Raw genomic sequence first — 24,555 nt, forward strand, 5'->3', positions numbered from 1 at the left:
GCCTACCCCCATCCAATGGGTTTTTGTACTGATTTTTCCACATTTTTTGCAATAATTCCCCAATCTTGTGTGCGTTGATGTAAAATTTTAGAGCTTTTTATGCTTTGGTGCCTTTGGTGCCTTTTATGTTGTGTATGATGTCTTGCGGGCCCGAAAAAGCCGATGTTTACTGGGAGAGTATTTGAGAGACATTGTGAGAGAACACAGAGGACCGGTAAGAGAGATGAGAGAGTTTGATTTCCGCCGAGTTCAGCTACTTCGTGCCAGAAGGCGCCAAAATACTATATCGCAGTGAAAGCTCCATAAATGAGAGTTTTCTTATCCATATCTCTTGTATTACATACACTTTTCGCAATTACATAAAAATAATGCAACATTTACCTGTCTATATGTAATTTAATTAACAATTCTTTCATTTTTTCTATTTCATTCCAGGTAAGTTCAAAAGTAAATGAACTCAATTCAAATAATTAAGAGGAGGATGCTCTGTTCTGGAAAAAAGGATTCTGTAAGTTTTTATCTTCTCTATTTGTTTTAACGAGAAATGATGAAGAATGAGGAGATTTAAATGTGCAAAGAGGTTTCTATTTAAGAACTTTTATTCTTGAATTTAGGTATTTGCTTGACTTAATTAATTTAGATTTCATGGATTTGATTGATTTATAAAAATGTCTAAAGAAGGAAAAAGCTCAATAAACTCTATATAGATACATAGAAAGAGACAGATAATTGCTGAGCATATTCTGCTTTGTAAATATATATTAAGCTCATCACAAATTGAAGTCCTTCTGCAAAAAAAATGTTTTTTAACATCTTGCATAAATTTTTAAAAATGCAAAATTGCGAGCTTTTATTCCAAGAGAGCTTTCATTATTAAAATTTAAAATATTCCTGAAAGGACTTATGTTTTGTGAATGCAAATCTATGCAAAAATATATTGTTTATGGGGTAAAACGATCTCTTACAATGTTTTGCTAAAAGGCAAAATGCTATGCAAAGTTTCCATTCAATCTCTGTGGCTGATATTGAAATTCAACTCCTGAAATTCTATTTACCTGTATACAGTATTTGTCTCTAATTAAAATCATTTCTATTGATTTTCCCTTCTGATCCACTCTCCGAGAAGTTCAAAAGCTTGTTTCAAGTATTTTATATCCATGTAGGTACATAATGTAGATATATTTATTCTATGCAATTAAACAGTTATTCCTTCGACTTTGTGCTACATAGCATGTCTTTTCTCAAAATGAGGCAATGTGTAATGATAAGTTTTTTCGAATGCTGCGGTGTTGCGTGCATGTGGTGCGAGGGAAACGATGAAAAGTCATAAAATCTCGCAAAGTTGAAGAGAGAAGAAGAAGAAAAAAAAAGAATCCTCTCTAAAGGTGGATATTTTTGCTGCAAGTTGCAATGCAAGAAAAAAATAAAAGATAGACGAGAATGAGGTCAATCGAATGAATTTGTGCACCACACAAGAAGAAAATTATGAAGAATTGTCTATGACACTGTATGTGTTTTTCAATTTGCAACATTAAATCCTCTTCTAACTCGTTTTTCTGCCATTTTGAATGCAATGCAAAAATTTAATGTTTTAAAAGAATTTTTCATCTTGCAAGCATCAATGAGCTTTAAAGAATATATTTGCGCGCATTTTAATTAAATTCAATTTCAGCTAAAAAAGCTATAAAGGTCTCTCTTTTTTATTAATAAAAAAAATTGTCACACTCCGCTTGCATGGGCATTGGTGCTTTGGAAAAGGAGTTTCATTTGCATTTTCCACAAGTCTTGTGTATATGCATTTATCAAATGAAAATGATCACCACCGCCAATGGGCAAGAACAACTCTCGAAGATTGTGCCCAAAGAGAGGTTTGTGTGCCTCTCTTTAAGCTCTAAAATAAGAATTTGTCATGTTGACCATGAAGATTTTTTTTCATTCCACTTCTTTTGCGATTCTATGGCACATTTATGTGGTACTTGTGGTGGAAAATGCATTTGAGAATCATCTATGCGAGATGCGTGAGTGACTTGCGGAGAGGTCGATGGCAATGTTGCAGCATTCGCATAGAGGAGGGAGGTCACATTTAAGAGCCACTCTTGGTGGTTCTTGCGCATTCTGCACAACCTCTTGCGGGTTCTCTTTTTTTTTGCTTTCAAGGTGGACCATACTTTTGACTTCTTTTTTTTCTCACTTCATCATGACCGTCTTATTTGGTTTAAATACCAAGTTTAATAGAATTCTCTCAATATGTACGTACACAGCCGTTGAGGTGGGGCGATATGGGATGCTAGGGGGAAAAATGAGTGGACAAAATGCATCAAATGCAATTAACTTTTCAAAATGTGATCTTATTTCGCGTATATATATCGATGTTTACACACTTTAATTGCGCCTCGAGATATTCTCATGGAGGCAAAAATTGAGAACGGTTGTTTGGACTCTTTTTTTCTTGAAAAAAAAAATCTTGTGCGTGCCTCCGCCATACATTGAAATTATATATCTTCTAGAATCACTTCTTTGACACTATGTTGGGTGGTGGGAGAGAAAATGTCTAATTATGCCAGAAAAAGGCCGTTAATTGGTCAAGAATAAAATGTTGTGCAATATTAGTTGCATGTAGACCACATTTATCAGGATTTTAATGTCGCGGGGCAAGATCATCAAGTTTCCACATAAATTTTAAATTTACCATGATGAAAGGGCAGTAAAATTGGGTGATTATGCATTGAGGAGAATTTTTGTGTTGCTGAAAAATGATGCTAATAACTCTATGCCGCTATCTATGCCAATATCTATAGAGCAGTTGTATGTAACGCGTTAGAAGAAAATTCATGTTGAATCTTGCATTAACTGTTATGGAAATTCTCATGGAACTCATGGAACTTGTCATATTATTTCAATAATTAGAAAAATAAATTTAAAAAAATAATAGCTTAAAATGAAAAAGTTGTGTAAATTCTTACTATGTCTGACTTCAAAATTTTCTAGAAAGGTCAATTTCAACCGAAATTTCTAAAATTTCTCGTAAACTGTTCTAAAGCATTTCTTTTAACGGAATCTATTCAAATTTTGCAAAATTTAAAATTTTTAATGCCGTTTTTAAGCGCTCAAAATCAACAATTATGGCAAATCCAAAATTAAATTGAGAGCTTTTTGATTGAAGCTATCATCCTCATATAAAGACTATAAAGATCATCCTTCTAAAATCTTAAGAAAAAATAAAATCTCTCAAATTATTCTTAAGTCAGAACATAGTATTTATATATAAGCTTGAAAAGGCAAATTATTTGTGAAAATAAGTTTTCTTATTGCTCCAAAAATGAAAGTTCTGCCTCTCTTTAGTTATATACATACATAACATATGTTCCTCAAAGTATATAGTATTTGATGAGACACGTGCGGTACCATCTGCAATAAAATGTCCACTTTAGCATTATAATAGTTATAAATTTTGCTAGAGCATTGAATAATATTGCTTCATTATAAGTCAAAAGCATATGGCATAAAATAGAATCAAAATGGGAGAAACTAATAATGCTCAAATGGTTTTTGCACGATTCTCTGTGAAATTTATTTATTGTTTTGAGAGACAATTGCATAATGCTATAGAGACAAATTTCATTCTTCTGCCAAAAAAAGAAAGAAAGAAAAGTGCGAGATGGATGCGTCTTTTACACGCTAAAAAGAACCTTTCTGGGCTTTTTTCCACTTCTTGTATGCCACAGAAACCATCTCACATTGCAAATTGCAATTGTTAATATTGCAAAATACAATTCATGCGATCTCAGCGAGAGATTTTTGCGTCAATTTCCGCCACATGGTGGATTTCGTGCCTTGTTGTGGTTGTGTGATTGAAGTCTCGTAGTGTTTGGGATGAGGGTGCTGCTTGCCTCAAAATGGTGAAGAGAGCTGCGAAAAGCCAACATTAGAGAAAAAGCACGGAGAGAAGAACACAATTGTGCCTATTGAGAAAAACACAACACACCGCAAGTCAGAGTGCTAAAGAATCGCAAAATTCCCTCCCATAATTGTTGCTTTGAACATACTTTTCGCTACATATAGTGATTGTCGTGTGACTGGGAACAATAACCTACTTTTTCACTGAACCCAGAGACATACTCCAATGTAGAATTTATATCTACATAGCAAGAGACAATATATAAATTCTTTGGGAGCTTATATTTATTTATTTTTTTCATTTCCCATTAATGTGCCATCGGAACCACTTGATAAGATGAAAAAAAAATGGGGTTAGTGTGCACAAAATACCAAACAATAAATTAGAACAAGAGACGAATTCGTCATTGTTTGCCACCTCTTTTCCTTATTCCTTTTTTTTTTCAAAGAAAATAACATACATATTGAACTCCCCCGCACCACAGCTTATCTATTATTGCCAATTAATTGCGAATGTACTTAAAAGGCACGCACTTTTTCTCCTCATTTGAACGAAAATTCCTTTTCTTTTTAACCCATATGGTGACTTATTAGGCACACTCTTAGAACACACGCGAATTTTGCGCCAAGACAGCATGGAGAAAACGAGATCAAAAGAAGAATAAATATTTAATAAAAAATATATTTTTTGAATGGAAAAATCAGCAAATATTTCCACAAATGTGGTAAATCAGCACATCAACGTGTTTTTTTCTTTCCTCCACTACATACCCTCTGTGGAATATTCTTTTACGAATTATGAACATATTCACTTCACCAGTGAATGCCTTAGGTCAGAGAAATTGGGTGTGTTCGTGAAAAGAAATGTCTTTTCAGTGATTTTTTTCCCACAATGGGCTGTGAGGCACTTAATTTTTCATGTGTCTGGAAGAAGTTGAAAAATTATGCGACAATTGCCAAGAGTTGACCCATTTCTAGGCAGTCAAGAAGTGCTAAAATTAATTTTTCCGTACAAACATTATGATGCAATATTCTTTCTTGCATTCCAAGAAAGTAGAAGAAGAATTTCAAAACTCACGAATTAAACGCTAATTATTTTATGCTTTAGAATTGTGTTTTTCTCAGATTTTTTTCTTGACCCTTAGAGAATTTTTTAAGTTGTTCTAAAAATGTTTTAGGGGAAGATGGGGTAATTTGGTTAGTTATTATTCTCTAAATTCTTTGATCAAGCAAAATTTTATTATTCAATATTTTCTTTGAAGTGTACTGAACATTTTTCTCAGAATTAATTAGAAAAATCCACTGAATTAGAACATATAAAATTTAATAGGTGTGAGAGGGGGGGAGCAAAAAGCCACTAAAGGATTTAGGAAAAGCTTCAAATGTCATATTTCCCAAGAAAGAGGTTTATGGCGGAAAATTTCATTTAAGAATGGAATTTAAACTTTGCTCTATCTCTCTGGAAAATAGGATTTTCCCAAAGCTTTGATTGACTATTTTGCCTCTCTTTTCCCTAATTTCCTCTCTACCTGTCGAAATCCTCAATGCTCTGCTTTTACTGAAGTTTTCCATGCGATTGTAATGAAAGAAAAACAAGGTAAAATACACAACTATGAAGCTTTTGAATTCTCTATTCTTCAATGAATCATAAAATTATTTTTATTACAAATTTTTTCAAATCATTTTATCACTTTGTTGCAGAATTGAATGAAATAGTCAGAAAAAAAATTAGTTTCTTTCGTGTTTTCTTCATGATGTACATAAGTACAAGAATTGTTAACCTTAGTGGAGAAGCAAAGATTGGCACCAACAGTTTTTTTTTCATTCCCGAAAATGATCTTACAGAGAGAAGTGAGTGAGATAAGATTTTCAATAGGCCATTGTTGAGATGAAATTGTATTTCACTGTCTTGGTGTTTTTTTTACTTTATTATGTTGCTTTTAAAATAATAAAAAATGCCATAAAAATCTGACAAAATCTCACGTGAAATGTTTATTAAAAATATTCGGATGCGTGATAATCTTTCGCTGCAAATGAAAAATTGCTTAAGAAAAAAAACTCGACGATTTGTGGATGTTTTTTTTTACATCTCGTCAATCTTATGCATAATCATGATCTTGTGATTTATTGCAAAGATTTGATAAGTTTTCTCTCAATTTAAATTTTTTTTTCGGGACAGACACCAAATGTGCGAACACGTGAATGTCCGTTAAGTGCGAAAACGATGCTTAACCTTTGGAATGCGGAGGCCTTGGTAGTTACGTAGAATGCGAAGGTGGGGTCGTTGAACGACCCCAAAAAGAAGGCCAATTTTCTCCCAAAGTATACAACCTGGAGTTGTCGGGTTAGTGCCTATAGATTCCTTATATAGTCCTCTTGCACCCTGCACCACAAATTCGCCGCCCTAAAATACTTAGAAGGAGATATTAGGGAAAAACATTTTTCAATCATTTTTCACAATTTCTTTTTGAGAAATTTGCCAAGAAACTGCAATTTTTTTTTACTCTTCCCCACATTCCCCTAACTTCCCGCAAAGTGATAAATGGCAATATTTCTCGAATATTCTTTATTGTTTTGCACATTTACATGCTTCTAATTATGTTTTATATTGTTTATGCTCTAAAAAATTTTCCGCAGCATGACCGTTACACCAATTTTTGAATTCCCTTCTTCTACATTTTCCTTAATAACTTTTCTTGTGGTGGTCGGATTGAGCTAAAATTTTTACACAACCTCCTCAGATAACCAAGGAACTTATTTCTAAAAGATGGGAATGGTATCTTTTATATTTATTGAGTTATAGCATGAAATATAGCGCTGGGGTCGTTCAACGACCCCGCTCCGCATTCCAAGGGTTAAAATTCTCATTAATGATCAATAAAATTGGTTTGTAACAGTTTCTCAATTCGTGATATTGGTAGCGCGATAGGCGCGATACTTAAGAAAAAAATCAAAGAAGAATGACGAAAGACGTCTAAATTTTCACAAAAAGCAACTCCACAAGATGACAAAGAACCGTTCTTGTGCGATTTCGGGAAAGTTTCAAAGCTCTTTTAATTTTATTTCGGCGGGATTTCCAAAGCATTTTATATTAATCTTTTTATTCATACTGATTGAGAAATTAAATTAAAAAAATCTCTATGCAAAAATTGACAAATATATTGGCAAAAATGGCGAATTTTATGTTAATTTCTGCATGCAAAAAATGCAATATTTTTTTTGTGGAGATGTTTGATGTTTCATCAAAATCTGAAGGTCCTCTCTCACAGTTTGACGAGAGAATTTTCACATGTAAACTGAAGGTTCATGTACTGTAGGAGTCACAATTAATTACCCAAAGATCATTATCATTGGTAATTTGTCTCTATCAGCAGCTTTACAATTACAGCGTCACGAAATGAATTTTCATTTAGCATTAGAGAGAGAGAAAATTAAATTTATAAACTGTTGAATAGAAGAAAAAAAAAACTAACAAGAACTTTGCAGTGCTAGAGTTGTGCTGGCTTTGCTGACTATGCTGAAGAGAAACTTAATTGACAGCCTTTTGCCTAATGTCTATCTCTAACAGTTTTCGAGGTACTGATGTGAGTTTCTTTTGGCAATTAATGTTCTTTTTCATCCTTATTGGTTCTAATTATTTTTCAACAAAAAAAATCTTCTCATAATGGTTTGTTTTGAGAGAAACTCAAACTCCCTCCAGAGATGAATGGATATGTATGTAGAAATATTATGTAGGTTGTGAAGTCAAGAAAATAGGCCACAGTACCATCCATCAGTGCTGCAGATAGCGCCCCATTGTGTCTCAGTCGTCATCACATTGCAAATATATATGCATTTTATCCATAAGTATAGGGAGAGCGCGAGGGCTTTTTTTTTCAAACCATTTGGTGTATTAGCTCACGAGATCAACATTACGGCGCGCGCGATGAGATTACATAACAAAGTGCATTCACACTGCAGTATTAATAGCCGCTATACGGTGGCCTCGGGAGGCTATGTGGATGTGAAATATACCAACAACGGAGCGAAAGAGAGAGAATTGTGAGATGATTTTTTCGGTGTATTGTTTGGACGCACATATCCGATGATCCCGCGAGAAAAACAAACCCAACATAATATTAAAAATGTGTGTGAAAAAAAATTATGTGCAATGAGATGAAGATGCTGTGTGGTGGATTATTTCACAAGAACATATGTTTTCATAGTGAATTCTTCTTCTGATTCACTGAGATTTATTGCGGGATGAGCAACTGCATCCATTCTGGAATAGGAGGTTCAATGAGAAATGCGCGATTGTGATTTCTTTTAGTATTTTTCTCTTCAATATGTTGCATACAGTAAGTGGTACTACATAACGAGCATAAATAGTGTCTTTGATCGTATAACGAATTTTATTTAATATTTTAAATTAATAATTGAAATTATAATTCATATTTTCTCAAGAATTCTCTTACGAACTATTCACTTAAGTTTGATTTAACTGCGTGAAATCTAATAAAATTTAGGTTTATTTTTACATCAAATATTGTACAAAAAATTGCTAATTTTTTAAAATTAACCCAGACATGCCCGGGAACTTTTTAGAATTTTTCCAAAATGGGAATTGTCTAGAAAAGTAAATCCTGAACTAAAATTCTAGAACTATCGCGTAAGGATTTCTGGGATTTCTAAAACTCAATCAGCCATATTGGGTTAAATAATAATGTTCGCGAAATTCCCCGAATTATACGCGATAAATTACACTTTATTACGGAGCAGGCACGTTTGCATCCGTATTCCTTGCCTTCCAAAACCGATCTGTCATTTTTGCCGCCAAATCATTCTTTTTTCCCTACATTCTCTATTTTCACCACACGAATTCACCACTTCGAGTGCGCGCCAAATTCAAATATTATTTTATTTCATAAGTTTTCCGAACAAATAATATGAGACCCTTTGTCGCTGAAGGGTTAAAAAAAATAGAAAAAAAAAGAAGTCTTTTTTATCTTCATACCATACTCAGGCAAATTTTCAATAATAAAAAAAAAATAATTAAAAATCATTTAAACACTCGTATTAGTATTGGTTTTTTTCTCAATCCTTACTATCAGTAGACGCGAGATAAATATAAACCAATAGAGTTGAGAATCTCTCCCGTATATACATATAATTAAGATATGCCCAATAGATACAATATGGAGTACCTATGTACATTTTTTCTGGACATTGCGTGTGTAGAATTTATGCTTTGTGTAGTGTTAAGATTTGAATTTACAAGTAGATTTGGAATTTCTGTGGAAATTCATGCTTTTCCATGTAAAGTCATTCATTTGCGTCAATTTTATCTAATGGAAATCAGGTTTAGATGAATAGATTACTTCTGCTAGGTATTACTGTGCTCTGAACATCTCAAAGTACGTAGAGATGTGCATTTAATCCCAACATATAGCTGGGCATTTGAGGGGTGAGCTTTGGACGGAGCTTTTAGGCTTTTGCTATGTATGTGCTGTGTGTGTGAAGGGATCGCGAGTTGACGGTTGGCGCCCGTTTATTTTGGAAACACACTGTTTTTGGAGACATTCACGCGCGCAATGTGACCATTTTGCTGCGGTGAAATGATGACGATGGATTTATATTTTCGTGTGTCTGTCCCGCAGCTTTAATGGCTTTCTCACTCTTCGGTGTAGCGTGAAAATTCACCGAAATTGTGCAATCACACACAACAAATCAATTGACCAGGAGAGTAGTGTAAGAGAGAGAGAGAGAGTGAGAGAGTGAGTGTTGAGAAAAGAAGTGGCCATTCGATGACTTTTTCCTTTTTCACATCTTTTATTTTTCTTTTATATATTATGCGAAGATGAATCTTTCGGTTTCTGTGGATTGCTTGCGGATGACATTTGGGATAATGTGTTGTGTTGTGTGGTACTTGTATGAAATATATATATGGTTTTGGGGTGGGGGTTGAATGCGGGGTGGGTGGTTAGCAGTATCCTGCTGCACATACATATCTAGTGGAGCTTTTCTCAGTTGCTGTATGGCGGGAAAATGAACAATGTATGACAACGATGCACACACCATTTAACCATTTTCCACAAGCCCGGAGAGATATGGCATTTTATTGTTGGAAATTCATAATAAGAGAGACACACAAAACCATGGAGGAGCTATACAACAATAATGAGATATTCCATAACTTTGGAGTACCATAAGTTAAAGCATCATACATAACCATATTGTATACATAAAATGTGCTGTATTCATAGTGAATTTAATACTCTCTTGGTATTATAGTTTGTGGGGCAGAAAGAGAGGTAGAGAGAGAGCTTTTGGATGTGAGAGAGAGCCAAACTCTTCGGGTATACACTATAGATTTTATAACTGAACCCAAACAGCCATTTTACACAATCACGATGGTGAGTAGTGGTAATATGCTTCTAGCCAGTCTTTCGCCAAACTTCGCGTTGAGCGCATCGATGCGGTTTACCAATGTTGTGTTTTTTTATTATGTACCTTCTACACCCAAAAAACTGTGAGAAGCAGTAACATTTTAGTGGAGAACTAAAAGAGTGTACCAAAAGTGCAATAATTATGGATTGAGCATTGTAAAGTGAAGGGAGCTTTAATGCATTTTATCCATTAATTTAACAAATAAAAAAAAGAAAAGAAAGTTTTAGTGGAACATTTAAAACTTAAAGTAAATCCACCCCCTTGCAAACCTCGTAAAAGTATCAAACCCCATACAGAGTAAAAAGCTCAGTGGGGTGTGCTTTTTCCTCCCCATAAGCAAGTGTGTGACATTTCCATCTGATTGTTCCTACAAACGGGGGAGAGAGAGAGCTTTTATTGTGTCTGTGTGAAAAAGCACATTGCTATATAGGCAGGTGAAGGAATTTCGTGAGTTTTTCACCCACGAGTGTAAATCCACGGGGGAGGCGCGCATTCGATGGAGTTTTATTTGCAGTGAGGCTTTCACCGGGTGAATGGAGTTGTGTAATTTTTTTTTCGGGAAAGCGTCTCGCAAAAGCCCATCGCAAAAATTCTCCTGAAATAAAAAAAATAAATAAATCAAAAATTGTACCCCAAAGAAGGGGTTCAAAAGTGCAAAAGTGTCTCTCGAAATCCCAATGAATGGGAAATTTTCTTCACAACACAGCATTTATAGTGAAACTTGTGTGCCTTTTCGTTGGAAATACGAAATTATTGGGAAATCACTTTGGATAAATTTATTCATCATATTCACACAACATTTATGAGATAATACTTCCCCACACCGGAATGTCTCTCACAGGATTACTAAATACATATTGCAGTGAGAAATGTATCTCTCTCTCTTTCTTGTATATAAAATAAAAATTTTCTTTTTATTGAAAATTTTCACGATTTCAGTAGTAAAATTAAATTTCATTTTGAATATTTCGTTAAAATTAATTTAAAGTTATAAATTGAATATTAAATTTTTTATTATTTTTTTGGACGTTTGGAATTTAATTTTACTGTGCACAGAATTATTATGTAAAATATGCAAAATTGATTACTATCAATACATTTATAGTAAAAATTATGTATTTTATGTGGTATATACTTTGATACATAAGCTTCAAAATTAACCATTTATTCTTCGTTTATTTTTTCCTCTCTAAATTTTAAACTTCTCTGGGTTTGGTTTTTCTTTTATTTTGTAAAAGAAGTATTATGATGTAACCTTAAGCACTCTTTAATATAATTTATAGATGAAAAGTTTATTGGATACTCACAGCTGATCAAAAAGCAGAAAAATAGTCTAAGATACGTTTTTTTATCACATGAATTTAAACTTTAAGAATGTTCTTTAAAAATTATGAAAAATTAATAGGGGAACTCACTCTAAAAAAAATTAGAATACTTTTCCTCAAGATTTCATGTATATTTTACGGGATATTACGTAATTGTTGAGAAGTAGATTATGATAGAACTGGGTGTAAAATTTATCTTATGTTTAGAATTTTTATCGTTCAATAAAATATTACGAATAAATTCCTGAATAAATTGACAAAATTATGATAATTCCAATGAAGATTTTTCTCACATTTTCTTTGCTATTTGTAAATTCTTTAAAATCCATTTTAATTACATTTTTAAAAAAGATTTTTATTTTAAATTCAAACACTGCTCATAATTTACAAATTAGTACGACCTTTGTTAATAAATCTAACACATCCCTGCATCCTTAATAAAACTATCAGGTAGTTAGTTTATGTACTATTTAACTAAACAAACGTGCCAGAGAATCGCACTGTAAAATCCCGCATAGAGAATCCTTTTACTTCGTTCACTTACCTGTACTGTAACTTTCAAATTTACATCCCACAAGATGTATTTGCATAAAAATTAGGCATTAATTAAATTTAAACTCTGTGAGGTATATTCTTTGAATTTATTCACACTGCGTCGGTGGGCAAATTGCCATTTCTCGCGAGCGACGTTTTTGATTATTTAATCAAAAAAGTGCCAAGAGAGAAGTGTCAGTGTGAAAAGGGAAAATCAACCCAATAAAATGCAAAAAAGCTCCCCATGTGTTTTCATTTGAATTTTCAATTTTGTCGCACGGCAGGGAAATCGATGCAGGGCAAATGGAAAGTGAAACTCCGTCCGGGGGATGATGGAACATTTTTTTTTCAATGTGGGGGGAAAATGCATTTATTAAAGAGAGAAAGAGCTATTAACACCGCTATGCAAAATATTTATATAAATTGAAAGAATATAGCAGAAGTTGGTTGCTTGGAGAAGAAGTAAAAAGAAAAAAAAAAAAGAATGAATGATGTGGGTTTTAATTGATAGATAAAATTCGCATTTGCTAGCATCCTCTTGGGCTCGCGCGCGCTCCCCTTTATATCGTTCATCTGTGTACTTACAGAGTGGTGGTGCTCACATTTCAAACGCCACGATCGCGATGATCACCTCAATTGGGATCTCCATGGCATGGGAGTCAAGTGGAATTAAATATTGTTGCATTACCGTTAAAATGCACATTGAGAAAATTAACATCTTCACGCGAGAGATTAACACAAGTTAGAAAGAATAAGAAGCAAAAAAAAACGCTGCGAAGATGATCAAGTCCCGGTGCAAGTGAGCAAAAAATGCTCAACATTAAATTTTTTTTAAACAGTGAAAGAAGCGCGATTGAAGAAAAATATATGTAGTTGAAAGAGGTGCAATAAAATGAGGATTTCCTCTTTCTCTCTTTGCAGATATGTATTGCATTCAAGATACCTTCTTGTTATACTGTTACAAATTGTCGAGTGGAGGAAAACAATCCTCCTGATATTCGATACCTACTATAAGATACATGGAAACGGGACATTATGGAGGCGGGCGCGGGGGTGGATGATGCCAAAAGGGACTCTTGTCTGGGCTATTGAATTTTACTTTATATATTTCATAAAATACCTTTGCATCCCTTCGAGGGATTTTATCGCGTACTTCTTCCCGGTCTTTTGTTGCAATTCCTCACCTCCGGTGCAAAGGAGATGTGAAGAATTCAATTGGTTTGTCGGTGAGGAGGAGCAAGTTTCCCAAACACAAAAAATGCTCTCAAGTGCACCCAGGATAGGGAATCAAATTTAAACCTGCGAGAATTCTCTGTTCAGGATATATCGGAAGGTTGGTGTGTGGGAGAGAAAAAGGATTTGTGTGATATGAGAAATTCTATAAATCCTCTACCTATCGTATACGATTTTTTCCCCGTGTAAAGGACCTCGTGTGAATATCTCTCTAACAAGAAAAGCAAAATAAACAGGATTCAATTTCATCTTCAAATCTTCCTTCTTCCCTTCATTTTCAATTCAATTTTATTTTACAACTTATATGCGATCCTTCTAACAGGATTCCATTGTAGTTTCTTCCTCAATCTCACAATTCACTTCCAATGAGGTTTACAGTTCATTTCCTTGCGTCCTTTTTCTTTTCTTTTCTTTTCTTTTCACCTCCTCCCTCGCATATCGTGCGAGGATGTTTCGGAATTATTAAATGTGTATTTTTATGTTGCAAAAATGTATTGCTTCTTTATAGATAAAGAGGCATTGCAATGCGTTCCATTTATTACGCAATATAACTGGGTTGAAAAAAATCGTCGTTAGTTAGTAATTTAATTAACTTTTTATTACTACTTATTTAAAAGAACTCGAAATAAAGTCTAACAAAAATATAAAATAAAATTGAATCATTAGAATGTTTCATGGCTCTTTTCAATGCACAAAATATTGATTAATATTTTTAACAATTTCTGCAAAATTTATGACTTACTTCACAGCTTGAATTTTATACAAACTAACTAATTCCTACATAAAGAAATTGTTTTTTTTTATTCATTTCAAAGCATTTTCACGTAGAATTTTCCTTTAGGCATTTTGTGGTCGATGTATTGGATATTTTTTTTGCATTAAGAATGGGTAGCACTGTATCTCTGTATAGATTGAAAAATCCCTTTAGAGACGGCACCAGAGGGAAAAGTCGAGTTGAAAATGCGCAATCTCAGTGCAATTCCTCCAGACCAAAATTATTTTCTCATACCAATTTTCAAGCCTTCTCTCTCTCGCGCGCTCTCGCTGTATTTTCTCAGCACTATTAAATTATATATATTTAAGATTTTAGTGTTAATTTCCATATATATCCCCATGGAGACCTATATATGTATATGTTGATGGTTGTGAAAATTTCCTTGTGGGAAAAGCACGATGATGCAAATGCTGTATCCTATGGACGATGTTCTCTCTCTCCTCAATACGGTCTCCTTTTGCTTTTGGAAAACACTGTTATGCAAAAGAGGTGGAAGAAGAAGAAGAGGTTGCAATGGGATTTGTACTATTTACCCGATGACTTATAAATTACACACTCTATTCGCTAAATTGCACATATGTACAGTGCTACAGCGTATCCACTGTGTATCATGTATGCTATATAGGTACATATACATAGCTTTTTGAACACAATGAAACGCAAAATGGGTGTATGTATATGTGTTGTGTTGTATTTGCATGGTGCATAAATGGTATATAAACATAAGAAGGAGAAGAGAGAGAGACATGCATGGGAATGTTCCCTGGGTATTGTCACTGTGTGTCTGTGGATAAAAATCATTAAATGGGTGGAATGCAACATGAGAAATGTATTAAATCCGATGGGAAAACACCATGAGCATAAAATTCCCTGCGCCTATGTATTGGGATGGGGGACCCGTGCACATGCAATGGAGCATGTGTGTCGCGCACATTCAATGCATCATCATCGTGCATTTTGCCGTGCCATTGTACCCAGTTACACACATTCTATTTTGCCTCTATTTTCATCTTGTACTCTTTCTCTCGCACACCCTCTTTTGCCACTCTTGCTCACTTTTTTAGTGGGTCTCTCCTTTGCCTATTTTCTTTCGCACAAGCCCACCATATGATGCGTATTTGTGCCACGAAATTTCTTATATGGATCTTCTGACTTTCTATTTTTTCTTTCTTTCTTTCCTCTTTCCTTCATCCAATACTGCTGTGGGGCTTCTTGCATGCCAATATGTAGGAATTACGTATCGTGGTAGGAGGAATTTTCTTCCCTGTAAGAACTCAAGTTTTCTCCCGTCTATATAGCAATTTTCTCTGCTACATATAATATTTTTTCGGTGTATAAAGGATTGTGGATGATGTCAAAGTTTTAGATCCCTTTTTGAGGGATTAAAGAGCTGGGGTAGAAAAGAAAGGAGTTAATGCCTCGAAATTGCACTCCGTGTGGAGGATGAGAAGACTATGAGAATGATTTTTCGCTTGAAGCTACGTCACGTATAGCGAGCTTTTCTTTTGCACTCATAGACTTTCCCTCAATGAAGACGTGTCCTTTGATGAGTATTTTTTCTCCCACGATATGACTTAAGATAAAAGATGAAAAGGTTCTTTGTTGAATCCCGCCTCCTTCCCGTTTTGTAAGGGAATTCACTATATAAAGTATTGTAAGTTCGTAATAACTACAATTTAGAAACTCAAATCTTTGAAAATATAAGAAGCAAAATTTACAGCATGATTTGATCTTAGAATTTTTGCTGATTTGTTAATTTTCTTCTTTTTCTTTGATAATTTGTTAGCTGTTTGCAAAGTCTTTAATCTCTCATGATTTTTTATGCATTCTCTTACTTTTTATTGTGAATTCTTTAACCCTTTAAGGTTTTTTGGGTCATACGCTGATCCAAACGTGAAACATTTTATTTTTTCAATTATTTATGAATGTAATTGTTTTTCCATGTTACAAATATATCAAATTCACGCATAAGGGGTCAAAGAAAACTTTCTGAGTGAGAAAAGTCCTCTAAAAAAATTCATAGAATAAAAATCGCGATAAAAGAGCGCATGTTTCAATGTTTTTATGTTTCACGTTGGACGTTAAAGGGTTAATTTAACTCTGTAAAATTAAATATTGCTTTTTAATCTCATGGTATTGCACCCTCTAAAAAGCCTTAAAAACTATTAACAAAAATAGTTTGAATTCTTTTCCATTACTAAACAAAAAAATACTTCTTTAGCAAGAAAGAAACGGTTAATAATTCATAACACTATACCATGTGAATACACCTAACATTTATCTTTTCTTGGAAAAAAAACTTTACTGGTTTGAGGAAAATCTCTTTCAATAGTTTCTCATGTTAAAACCACTGCAGAAAAATGACACGGAGCTCAAAGGAAATCTATGGGAGGATTATACATATAAGTATGTATAGAAGAGAATCTCTTATATACATAGTTTCCTTTTGTGAGAATGGAGGCGCCTGGTTGTGGGCGACTTTTCCATGTATTTGTGTTTGTCTCCAGCCCTAACAGAGGGTGGTTGGCGGTTGGCTTTCATGCTATGAAAAAAAGGGATGGTTTGTCGTGGGAAAAACGAGGAGGAAATGTTGGAACAATATGTGCAATCAATACTCTCTCTTTAGAATTTTTCCAACTATTGAGAGAGCACAAAAGCGAAAGAGAGAGAGAGAGAGCATGTACGACTTGAAGGCAAGTTGCAATGAAAAAGCACACAAGATTCATTACACAGAGAGGGTGAAGACACGATTTGTATGGGGTGGTGGTGTTCCGTGGAAATTGTTGGAAAACTCTTCTCAATTGCTGTGATGTGAAGAAAAATAAAAAAGCCCTTTTTTCACGTAATTTTTCCCTTTATCTCTCTGTAGACGTGCTGTGAGAAAATTCTGTGTGGTTTAAAAAGAAAATATAGAAAAAGAAAACATTGAAGGTGCAATTGGGACTGAAGAAACAATTTGAAAGGATGTCGCAAAAACTGTGGACCGTTCAGAAACCTGGATGATTTTCCCGCGAGTATGTGTGTGTCTGTAAATTTGCGTGATTTGATTTTTTATATATAACTAAACTACCTATATACATAATAATAATTTTTATATCTCGGACTGAAAGAAGTTAATCTGTTCGCCAAATTATAAACTCTCAAGAGAGGCTGCAGAAAGGAGATGAAAAATAAGAAGAATTAAATTCAATTGTTGGTAACGAAGACAAGAAAAGAGAGAAACTGTGAATTAAATTGAAAATTGCGTGTGCAAGAAAAGTTATATAGCATTGGAATAATAAAACTCTTTTGGTCTCTTCGTCTGTATCTGTGCGCGCGCTATGTTTGGTGTGTTGTGTCTTACAAAGTGATATTAAAACAACTCCGAGTTTAAGCCGTTACATAAGATTTTCGAATTACATGATTGAATATAATAATAATAAAAGAAAAGGAGAGAGAGCAAACTGCGAAGAGAGCACGAAGAAGGAAAAAAAATCACAGCAAGAAAATTTCTTTTTCAAACCATTTAATCTCCTTTTGGGAATCTCCGTACACGAAAATCGTGTGCGTTTGATCCACCACCCGCAACGGACGCCACACTGAAGAAAAAAAAGCCAAATGGCCAAGAAGGTTTGCAGCAGCAGATAAAAGTAAACTTTTAAAAGCAACAACAGCAACAAAAATTAGCGAATGATTGCCAAAAACAAGAGTTTGTCGACACACAACTGAGGAAATTGACATTTAACAAAAAAAAAGAGAAGCAACATCCCAAAAACTACATATATACCTACAAAAAAAAACCAGTGGAAAAACAGCTAAAGCAAAAAAAAGAGTTTTCTAAATTCGAGCTTATATGCAGATTTAATAATTGTAAAATCAAAATATTAAAGTGTCTTATGCAATGGCAACGTGAAAGTACAGTTTTATACAACGTTTTTTCTTCTCTGCTTTTTTATACCGTACATATATAAATTTTTTCTTGTCTTATTTATTTATTTCGACCACACAAAAGAGATAAAAAAAAGAAACCAGAGAGATACTACAGGCAACTAAAGTGAATAAGAAAGCAACATTTATTGACAAAAAAAAACTTCAGGACAAGAAAAAAGCAGCAGCGAAGAAATAAGAAGACAAAAAAAGTGCATTGAATTGAATTGAAGGAGAATTTGAAGCTTTTCTGGGTGCGCGCTGATTATTAAAGAGGAGAGTTGAAATTTTTGTACCTTTTTTGCATGATAAAAACTGTGATATAAAAATTTTTCTCTTGGCTTAAAGACACAAAAAATAACCTTTTTTACAAGAAAGAAAAAATAAAAATTTTTACACAAATTCAAGAAAAAAAACCTTTTTTGAGAGGCGAAGACAGAGAAATTCTTTTTTAAAAACCAATATTAAAAAAAAAACAAATACATAAATTTAAATAAAACCCCGTGAGATCGTGAAGACTTCGCGCTGAAAACAGTGAGGGTGGAATGCTTTCTGCTGCAATTTGGTATTACATATATTTTTTGGCAAGAAATTGTAACTTGTTCAGCAATAAAAATCGCATAGAGGTGTAAAAAATGTCCCCTGGCGACAAAAAATGCACATGGATGGTATTTTACGTGGAAATTGTGTCAATTTCTCGTCGACAAACAAAATAGGAATGATAAATTGAGTGCATTTGAGATAAAGATCGAGAACAAGAAACATTTTCTTGAGAGTTGAAGGGGGAGGCGAACACGGGCTCTCCGAAAGTGTGGTGCGCAAAGACAAAATGATAAGGAAAATGTAATGGATATGCAGTGCTTGTGATTTTTTTTTCAAATGAAATGGACTTTCTTGAAAAGAATGAAAACTTTTTTCAAGTTGGTAAAAAAATGTGCTAAAAGGTAGTGAAGAAGAAAAGCAAAGCGTAGGCGAATGGAACTGTTATGTGGTAGTTTCTGGTCCACGGAGTACACTTCAAGGCGACGAAGACGTGCAAAGAGATCCACGAACTGCATTTAATTTGTAAGGTACACCAGTGTGAAGGACAGGAGTGGGTGTAGGTCTTCTTTTTTTATTTTAATTAATTTTTCGTACCACCATCCTTTTGTTCAAACGGAATAAATTGTGTTCATACACACACACACCTTAATACTTTCCTCAATCGCACCTTTTTACACCAAGAAAGGTGCTTGTGGGGAAAGCTTGGAAAAAAAAAGGATTTTTATACCAAGTGCGATATATATTTTTTGGGCGGGAAAAAGATAAAGAGAACCCAAAAAGTGGTGTGATTAAACAAGAGACAAGATTAAATGCATACCTCGAGAATGTTTGATATGTGGAGCACAGTCACCACTAAATTAGATGGACACACTTCGGTGCAGAGCAACATTCAGACAACTTCTGTCCAGAGTCCGTCTAGTGGGTCGATTAAAGGTAAACAGCTATTTCCATTATAATTATATACAAACACATCTTCTTCCCATATATGTTTAAACTCCATATAAAGGGTTTGATTTACTAGCAAATGATTGATAAATCCGATTGCGACAAATGTCAAAAGTTTGACAATACTTCAATCGATGACAGATGTCAATGTCGTTTTCATTTTTGCTCGGAAAGACAACTGAAAGGTACATCTTTTATAAATTATTGTCAATTAATTTTTAAAGAACTTACTTGATTCTTTATGATGCAGATACATTGATTTTATATTGCTTTCATGATTGATATTATATATGCATTTTTAATCGGGAGATCAGTCTTGACGAGAATTCGTTATTGATTTTCCCGCATCAATGACGGTTCGACGACGTATTTTCAATCTTCTTCAGGCTCTAAAAAATACGAAAAGAAACAATATTTTAGTATTGAAATGACTAGCCATTAGAAAAGGCTTAAACTTAAAGTCGTAGCAGATAAAAGGTTTAAATCTCCATTTATTGACCGATTTTAGAAATTTAAATGGTTTTATAAAAATAAGCAAAGAATTCACAGAGTTAGGAAAAATTCAAGAAAGCTCATTTAGGATTCTGAAATCCTTTTAGTTTATTTCTTTATTATTCTCCTTATTAAAGACTAATCTACTTAACCCCAGTCCTCCCTACAATTGAACTTAACTGTCCGTGATAGATATTTAAATTTTTTAAATCACAAATATTAAGATTACGCCATTTTGAGCATTAGATTTAAAAAAAAAAAGGAGAGCTTTCACTCTCTCTGTATCTCCTGCTGTCTACCCTGCGTATCAGAAGGAAAGTTTGATCTTTGGGGAAACATTTCGGCGTTGCCTTTCTGCAATATATCTCTCACTTCGCAAGATTATCTTTCAGCTTGATATTTTTTTTTCTTACACACAAACATGTGTGAGAAAGATCAAGTTGAAAAGTAATTATTTAAATCAATTTGTTCATAAAGAGTGCTAAAAGAGAAATTTTCGCTAAAACCCACTCGCCAATTTTTTTTTCTTTTTGGATTCATCGCGGAAAGGCTTTCAAAAAAAGAAAAAGAAAAACAAAGCCTGTCGAAAAAGGAAAAACTCTTCCTTTTCATTTAATATTTTTTGAACATTTTTTTTTAAATCTTTCCTTCGTTCTCTGCGCCTTCACGTCTACGCGTAGATTGACATTTAACAGGCGATCGTGTATATCGATTAGTGTGATTGAATAATCGCGCATTTTTTAGGCACTATGGCTTAATGCTCACGAGGAGTGAAAAAAGAAGTAAAATTTTGAAGCATATGAGTTTGATTTTTAAAATTGATAGTGTCTCTGGAACGAAGAAAAATGTCTCTAACGCCCTTTTCGTGCAAAATATCATTCATTATATTTCTTAAGATCTCTTAGGCCTTTAGGGTGTGCTGAGATGTAAGAAAAAAAATCGTGCTACATTTTCGAGGAGACTCTTCAAAAGGTTGTCCAATGTCCATATTGGGTAGTTAAAGAAAATGAGTTGAGTTTTTAAGAGAAAAAAACATTAAAAAGAATCTCAAGACATTTGTTAGAGCTTTAAGCTTAATAGCTTCATATAATTAAAGTTCTGACGTGGGTGTTTATAATTTTTGGTTGATCCGGTCTTCGTCAGTGGGGGCTTTTCTTCTTAACCAGGAGTTAAAAGGAAAAACATAATTTTTCTTCCAGAGCTTTCGGCTCCCTCCGAGCCTTTCTTAATAGCTTCTTGAAGATTTTTTTTATTTTAATTTAATCTTCAAATCTATACAAATGTTTTAAGATAAAAAGTATAAAATGAATTACAGCTAAAAGAAACATCTCACGTCTTTTTTTTAGCATATTTTAATGCGAAGATCACCTTTTGGCCAAAAAAAAACTTTCCATAGATGATGCGGAAACGTACATCTTTCACTCCACTCTATGTCGAAATGAGCCAAATTAACTCCTCTATATACAACATAATGTTAAAACATGTAAAATATCTCGATGAGGCAATTTAGTGGCTCACAAGTCTTATAGATGGAAGATCGCGTTTGTCTTAAATGCTAATAACCAAACCGATAAATTGTATCCGGATTTGTATTTCTTTGAACGGAAATGTTGGAGCTTTGCTTCTTTCTTTTTTTTTGCCTTGATCATGCTGCCCATTTTGCCACACTCTCTTGAGCATTGGCGATTAAGGGGAAAGATGGCAAATTGGCGTTTTTAGCATCAAAATGTTGTGCGTCTGTGCGTGCGATCTTTAGAGGTATTCCGCACTAACGGCGATCATCCAACATGGCGCAAAATTTCGAATCCACGACCAATTAATGGGACTAATCAACAGGTTGAATAATTCTGGTAACTGTTTTACAAGCCAGGGAAATTGCAATAAATGTCTCTCTCTCTCGGGGATTTTCTTTCAAAATGGACTCAAAGCCATCCATCTCTGTCAGCATGCGATCACTTAATTGATGATCGCGGTGGATGCTGTATTATACTGTGAAGATGATCACCCTGATCACCAGATGAGCACCAACTGTTTCGAGAAAGAAAAAAGAAGATTTTTGGGTGGGAAATGGTCAGTGATGCCGATTAAATGATAATAAGGTGAACTTCTTCTTCAAAAAAAGTTTCTTTGGCACAATCTTCGCGTGCTCACCTGATCGCGAAGAAATTCGTCAACATTGTCTCACATGGCATATTCTTTCTCACTCACTGAATGTCTCTAAAATGAGAAACAGTTACCTAACTGTATAATCGCCGGTCTGTGTTTCACATTTATTATTATTATTTTTCTTTTATATATACGTGCGCCAGGGGTTTTGTCTTTCTCTCTCTCTCACACACATTCTCCCATTGCCCGTTCTTCTGCCTCTGGAGCCCAACAACCCAGGCGTCCAACAATACCGAAGCCAAGCAACCACAACTTCTTTGACTTGAAGGAACCCATATGTGTTGTGTCTGCTTGGATGTTTAATTCCAAAAGAGAGAACCCATCGCAGCCGTGTGGAGCAGCAAAATATGAAAGAAAACTGTAAATGAATTCCAAGTTGGGCACTTCATTCACCTTCTCACCCAATAACGGGCTTTACTTTCTCTTTTCAAAACTTCAAATTTTTTTTTCTTTAACGCCACTTCTACGTGAGGACTTTTTCTTATTTTTTCAGTGGGCTTCAATTGTCGTCGTGACTTTTTGTGAACGCCGAGTGGGAGGTGCGAGATCGCGTACAAAAGATCGCTGATCGATTTATCAATGTCCAGATTTTTTTATTGTTTTTTTTTTTTGCAAAATGAAATCGTCTTTTGAATTTTTAATAAATAAATTCCGACAAATTGGTTTTGCATTATGTTAACCCTTTCGCCTCTAATATGGGAAAAATCATTAAGTTTTATTTTTTGTTACAAAGAATTATTCAGAGGAAAATTGAAATAAATAGGAGAATTTTCTTTTAAAAACTCAAAAACATTTTCGAAAGCTTCATTTAAAAATCATGGATTAAAATGATTAAAATTAATGTGAAACTCCTTGTTGCAAGCCCTGATTTTAGGGGATTTGAAGCTTAAGAGCTCTACTAAAGAATCTTGCTGCAATTTTAATTAATTTACACAACATACAAAAAAGCCTGAGAGATAATCTAAATCTTATTGCTAAAAGCTCTTCACTATCTCTCGCCCATTCTCTAAAGCTCATATCAACAAGCATATCTTGCATGAGAAAATCTTCTATATTAGATTTTTTTCCAGTTACAATTTAAATGTAAAAAAAATCTCTCGATGTTAAAATTAACATGAAAAATTCATGCACCTTGTTATTCACAAAAGCATAGATTCTAATCTCTTTTGACGAGTTGTCTGACCGAAAGAAAAAGTTCACTCGGCGCCTTGTAGTGCAGAAAAATTAATATCCCACATAGATTTTCATTTTGATGTGTATGCAAAAGGGTGCGCGCGGTGGTGGGGGGTAAAAGGGAATGATAGAGTTGCAAAAAAAAGCTCAAGTGGAGTTGTTGGTACAAAAAAAAATTCGAGGAAAAAATTTCACGAGAGTGTCGAAAAAAGTCTCGTGACTCTGCAGTTAAAATGTTGCGAAAGCTCAGTACAATCAATTACAAGCTTTTTTACGGGATTTTCTCTCTCTGTCTCTCCCGCTGTGTCTCATTCCTTCGCATACGTGAAAAAGACCATCAAAAATAGTATGAAGCACGATTGCAGGTGGGTTAGATGACCACAAAAAAACCACGTGTAATTAAGTGCGTTTGTAGACAAAACTTTGAAGCACAGACATTGTGCTATGTAATTAGATAAACTGCAAATAAGCTCAATAGCTTTTAATTTATTCCCTCTTTTTTTCAACTAAATTGTACTATTTGGCCTATACCTACATATATATTTTTAAAATGAAATTTCGTACACACTTGACTCTCAATGTTTGTCGCACAAAAATGCGACGAAAAAAATGTTTATAGTAAAATACATACATATAGATGTAGGTATATATACAGCTGAAAGAGCACGAAAGAGAGAAGGGAATAAAAATCATGGGGATTGCATAATTTTTAACACACAGTATGATTCTCGCATGTAAAACCATATGTTTATGATGACAAAAAAATGCTAACAAAGTGTGTGTGTGTCAATTTTCATGTTAAGTAGAGACACGATCATCATGCTGAGATTACCTTTTGATCATCTGGCTCATCACTTGAATACAAAATACCTTTTTATCGTATCTTTTTTTGTGCTTCTTGACGATGTTTTTTTTTCATATTCATTCTCTTGTTGCTTTAGAAAGGATTTTATGTCTTGCAGAGCTTTGACAATGGTAGTTAAATTAAAAATAAAGAGAATGCTTGAAAAATCTCTTGAAAACATATTGAAAATTTTATACAACGAACGAGGACATAGAGAGGGATTTAATAAAATTTAAAGAGAGTTTAGTTAGAGATTAACTGGATTTTTTTTAAAGAGTCTTTGAATTTTCAAATTT

General features: G+C 34.0%; 1 protein-coding gene across 2 annotated transcripts in view; it reads left to right on the plus strand.

Moving 5' to 3' along the window:
- The window catches only part of LOC129788060 (probable nuclear hormone receptor HR3), a 90,015-nt gene that overhangs the window by 8,236 nt on the left and 57,224 nt on the right, over positions 1-24,555 (plus strand). Inside the window, exons 1-2 of one of the 2 annotated variants that reach the window (XM_055824050.1) lie at positions 10,304-10,757; positions 17,060-19,572. The exons of the other annotated variant lie outside the window; for it this stretch is intronic. Coding sequence (XP_055680025.1) covers positions 19,449-19,572 — 124 coding nt within the window. The 5' untranslated portion in view covers positions 10,304-10,757; positions 17,060-19,448. Of the gene's footprint in view, positions 1-10,303; positions 10,758-17,059; positions 19,573-24,555 lie in introns of those variants that run through there. 2 annotated transcript variants of the gene reach the window in all.

Source organism: Lutzomyia longipalpis, chromosome 1, assembly GCF_024334085.1.
Source record: "Lutzomyia longipalpis isolate SR_M1_2022 chromosome 1, ASM2433408v1".
NCBI classification, from domain to species: domain Eukaryota; kingdom Metazoa; phylum Arthropoda; class Insecta; order Diptera; family Psychodidae; genus Lutzomyia; species Lutzomyia longipalpis.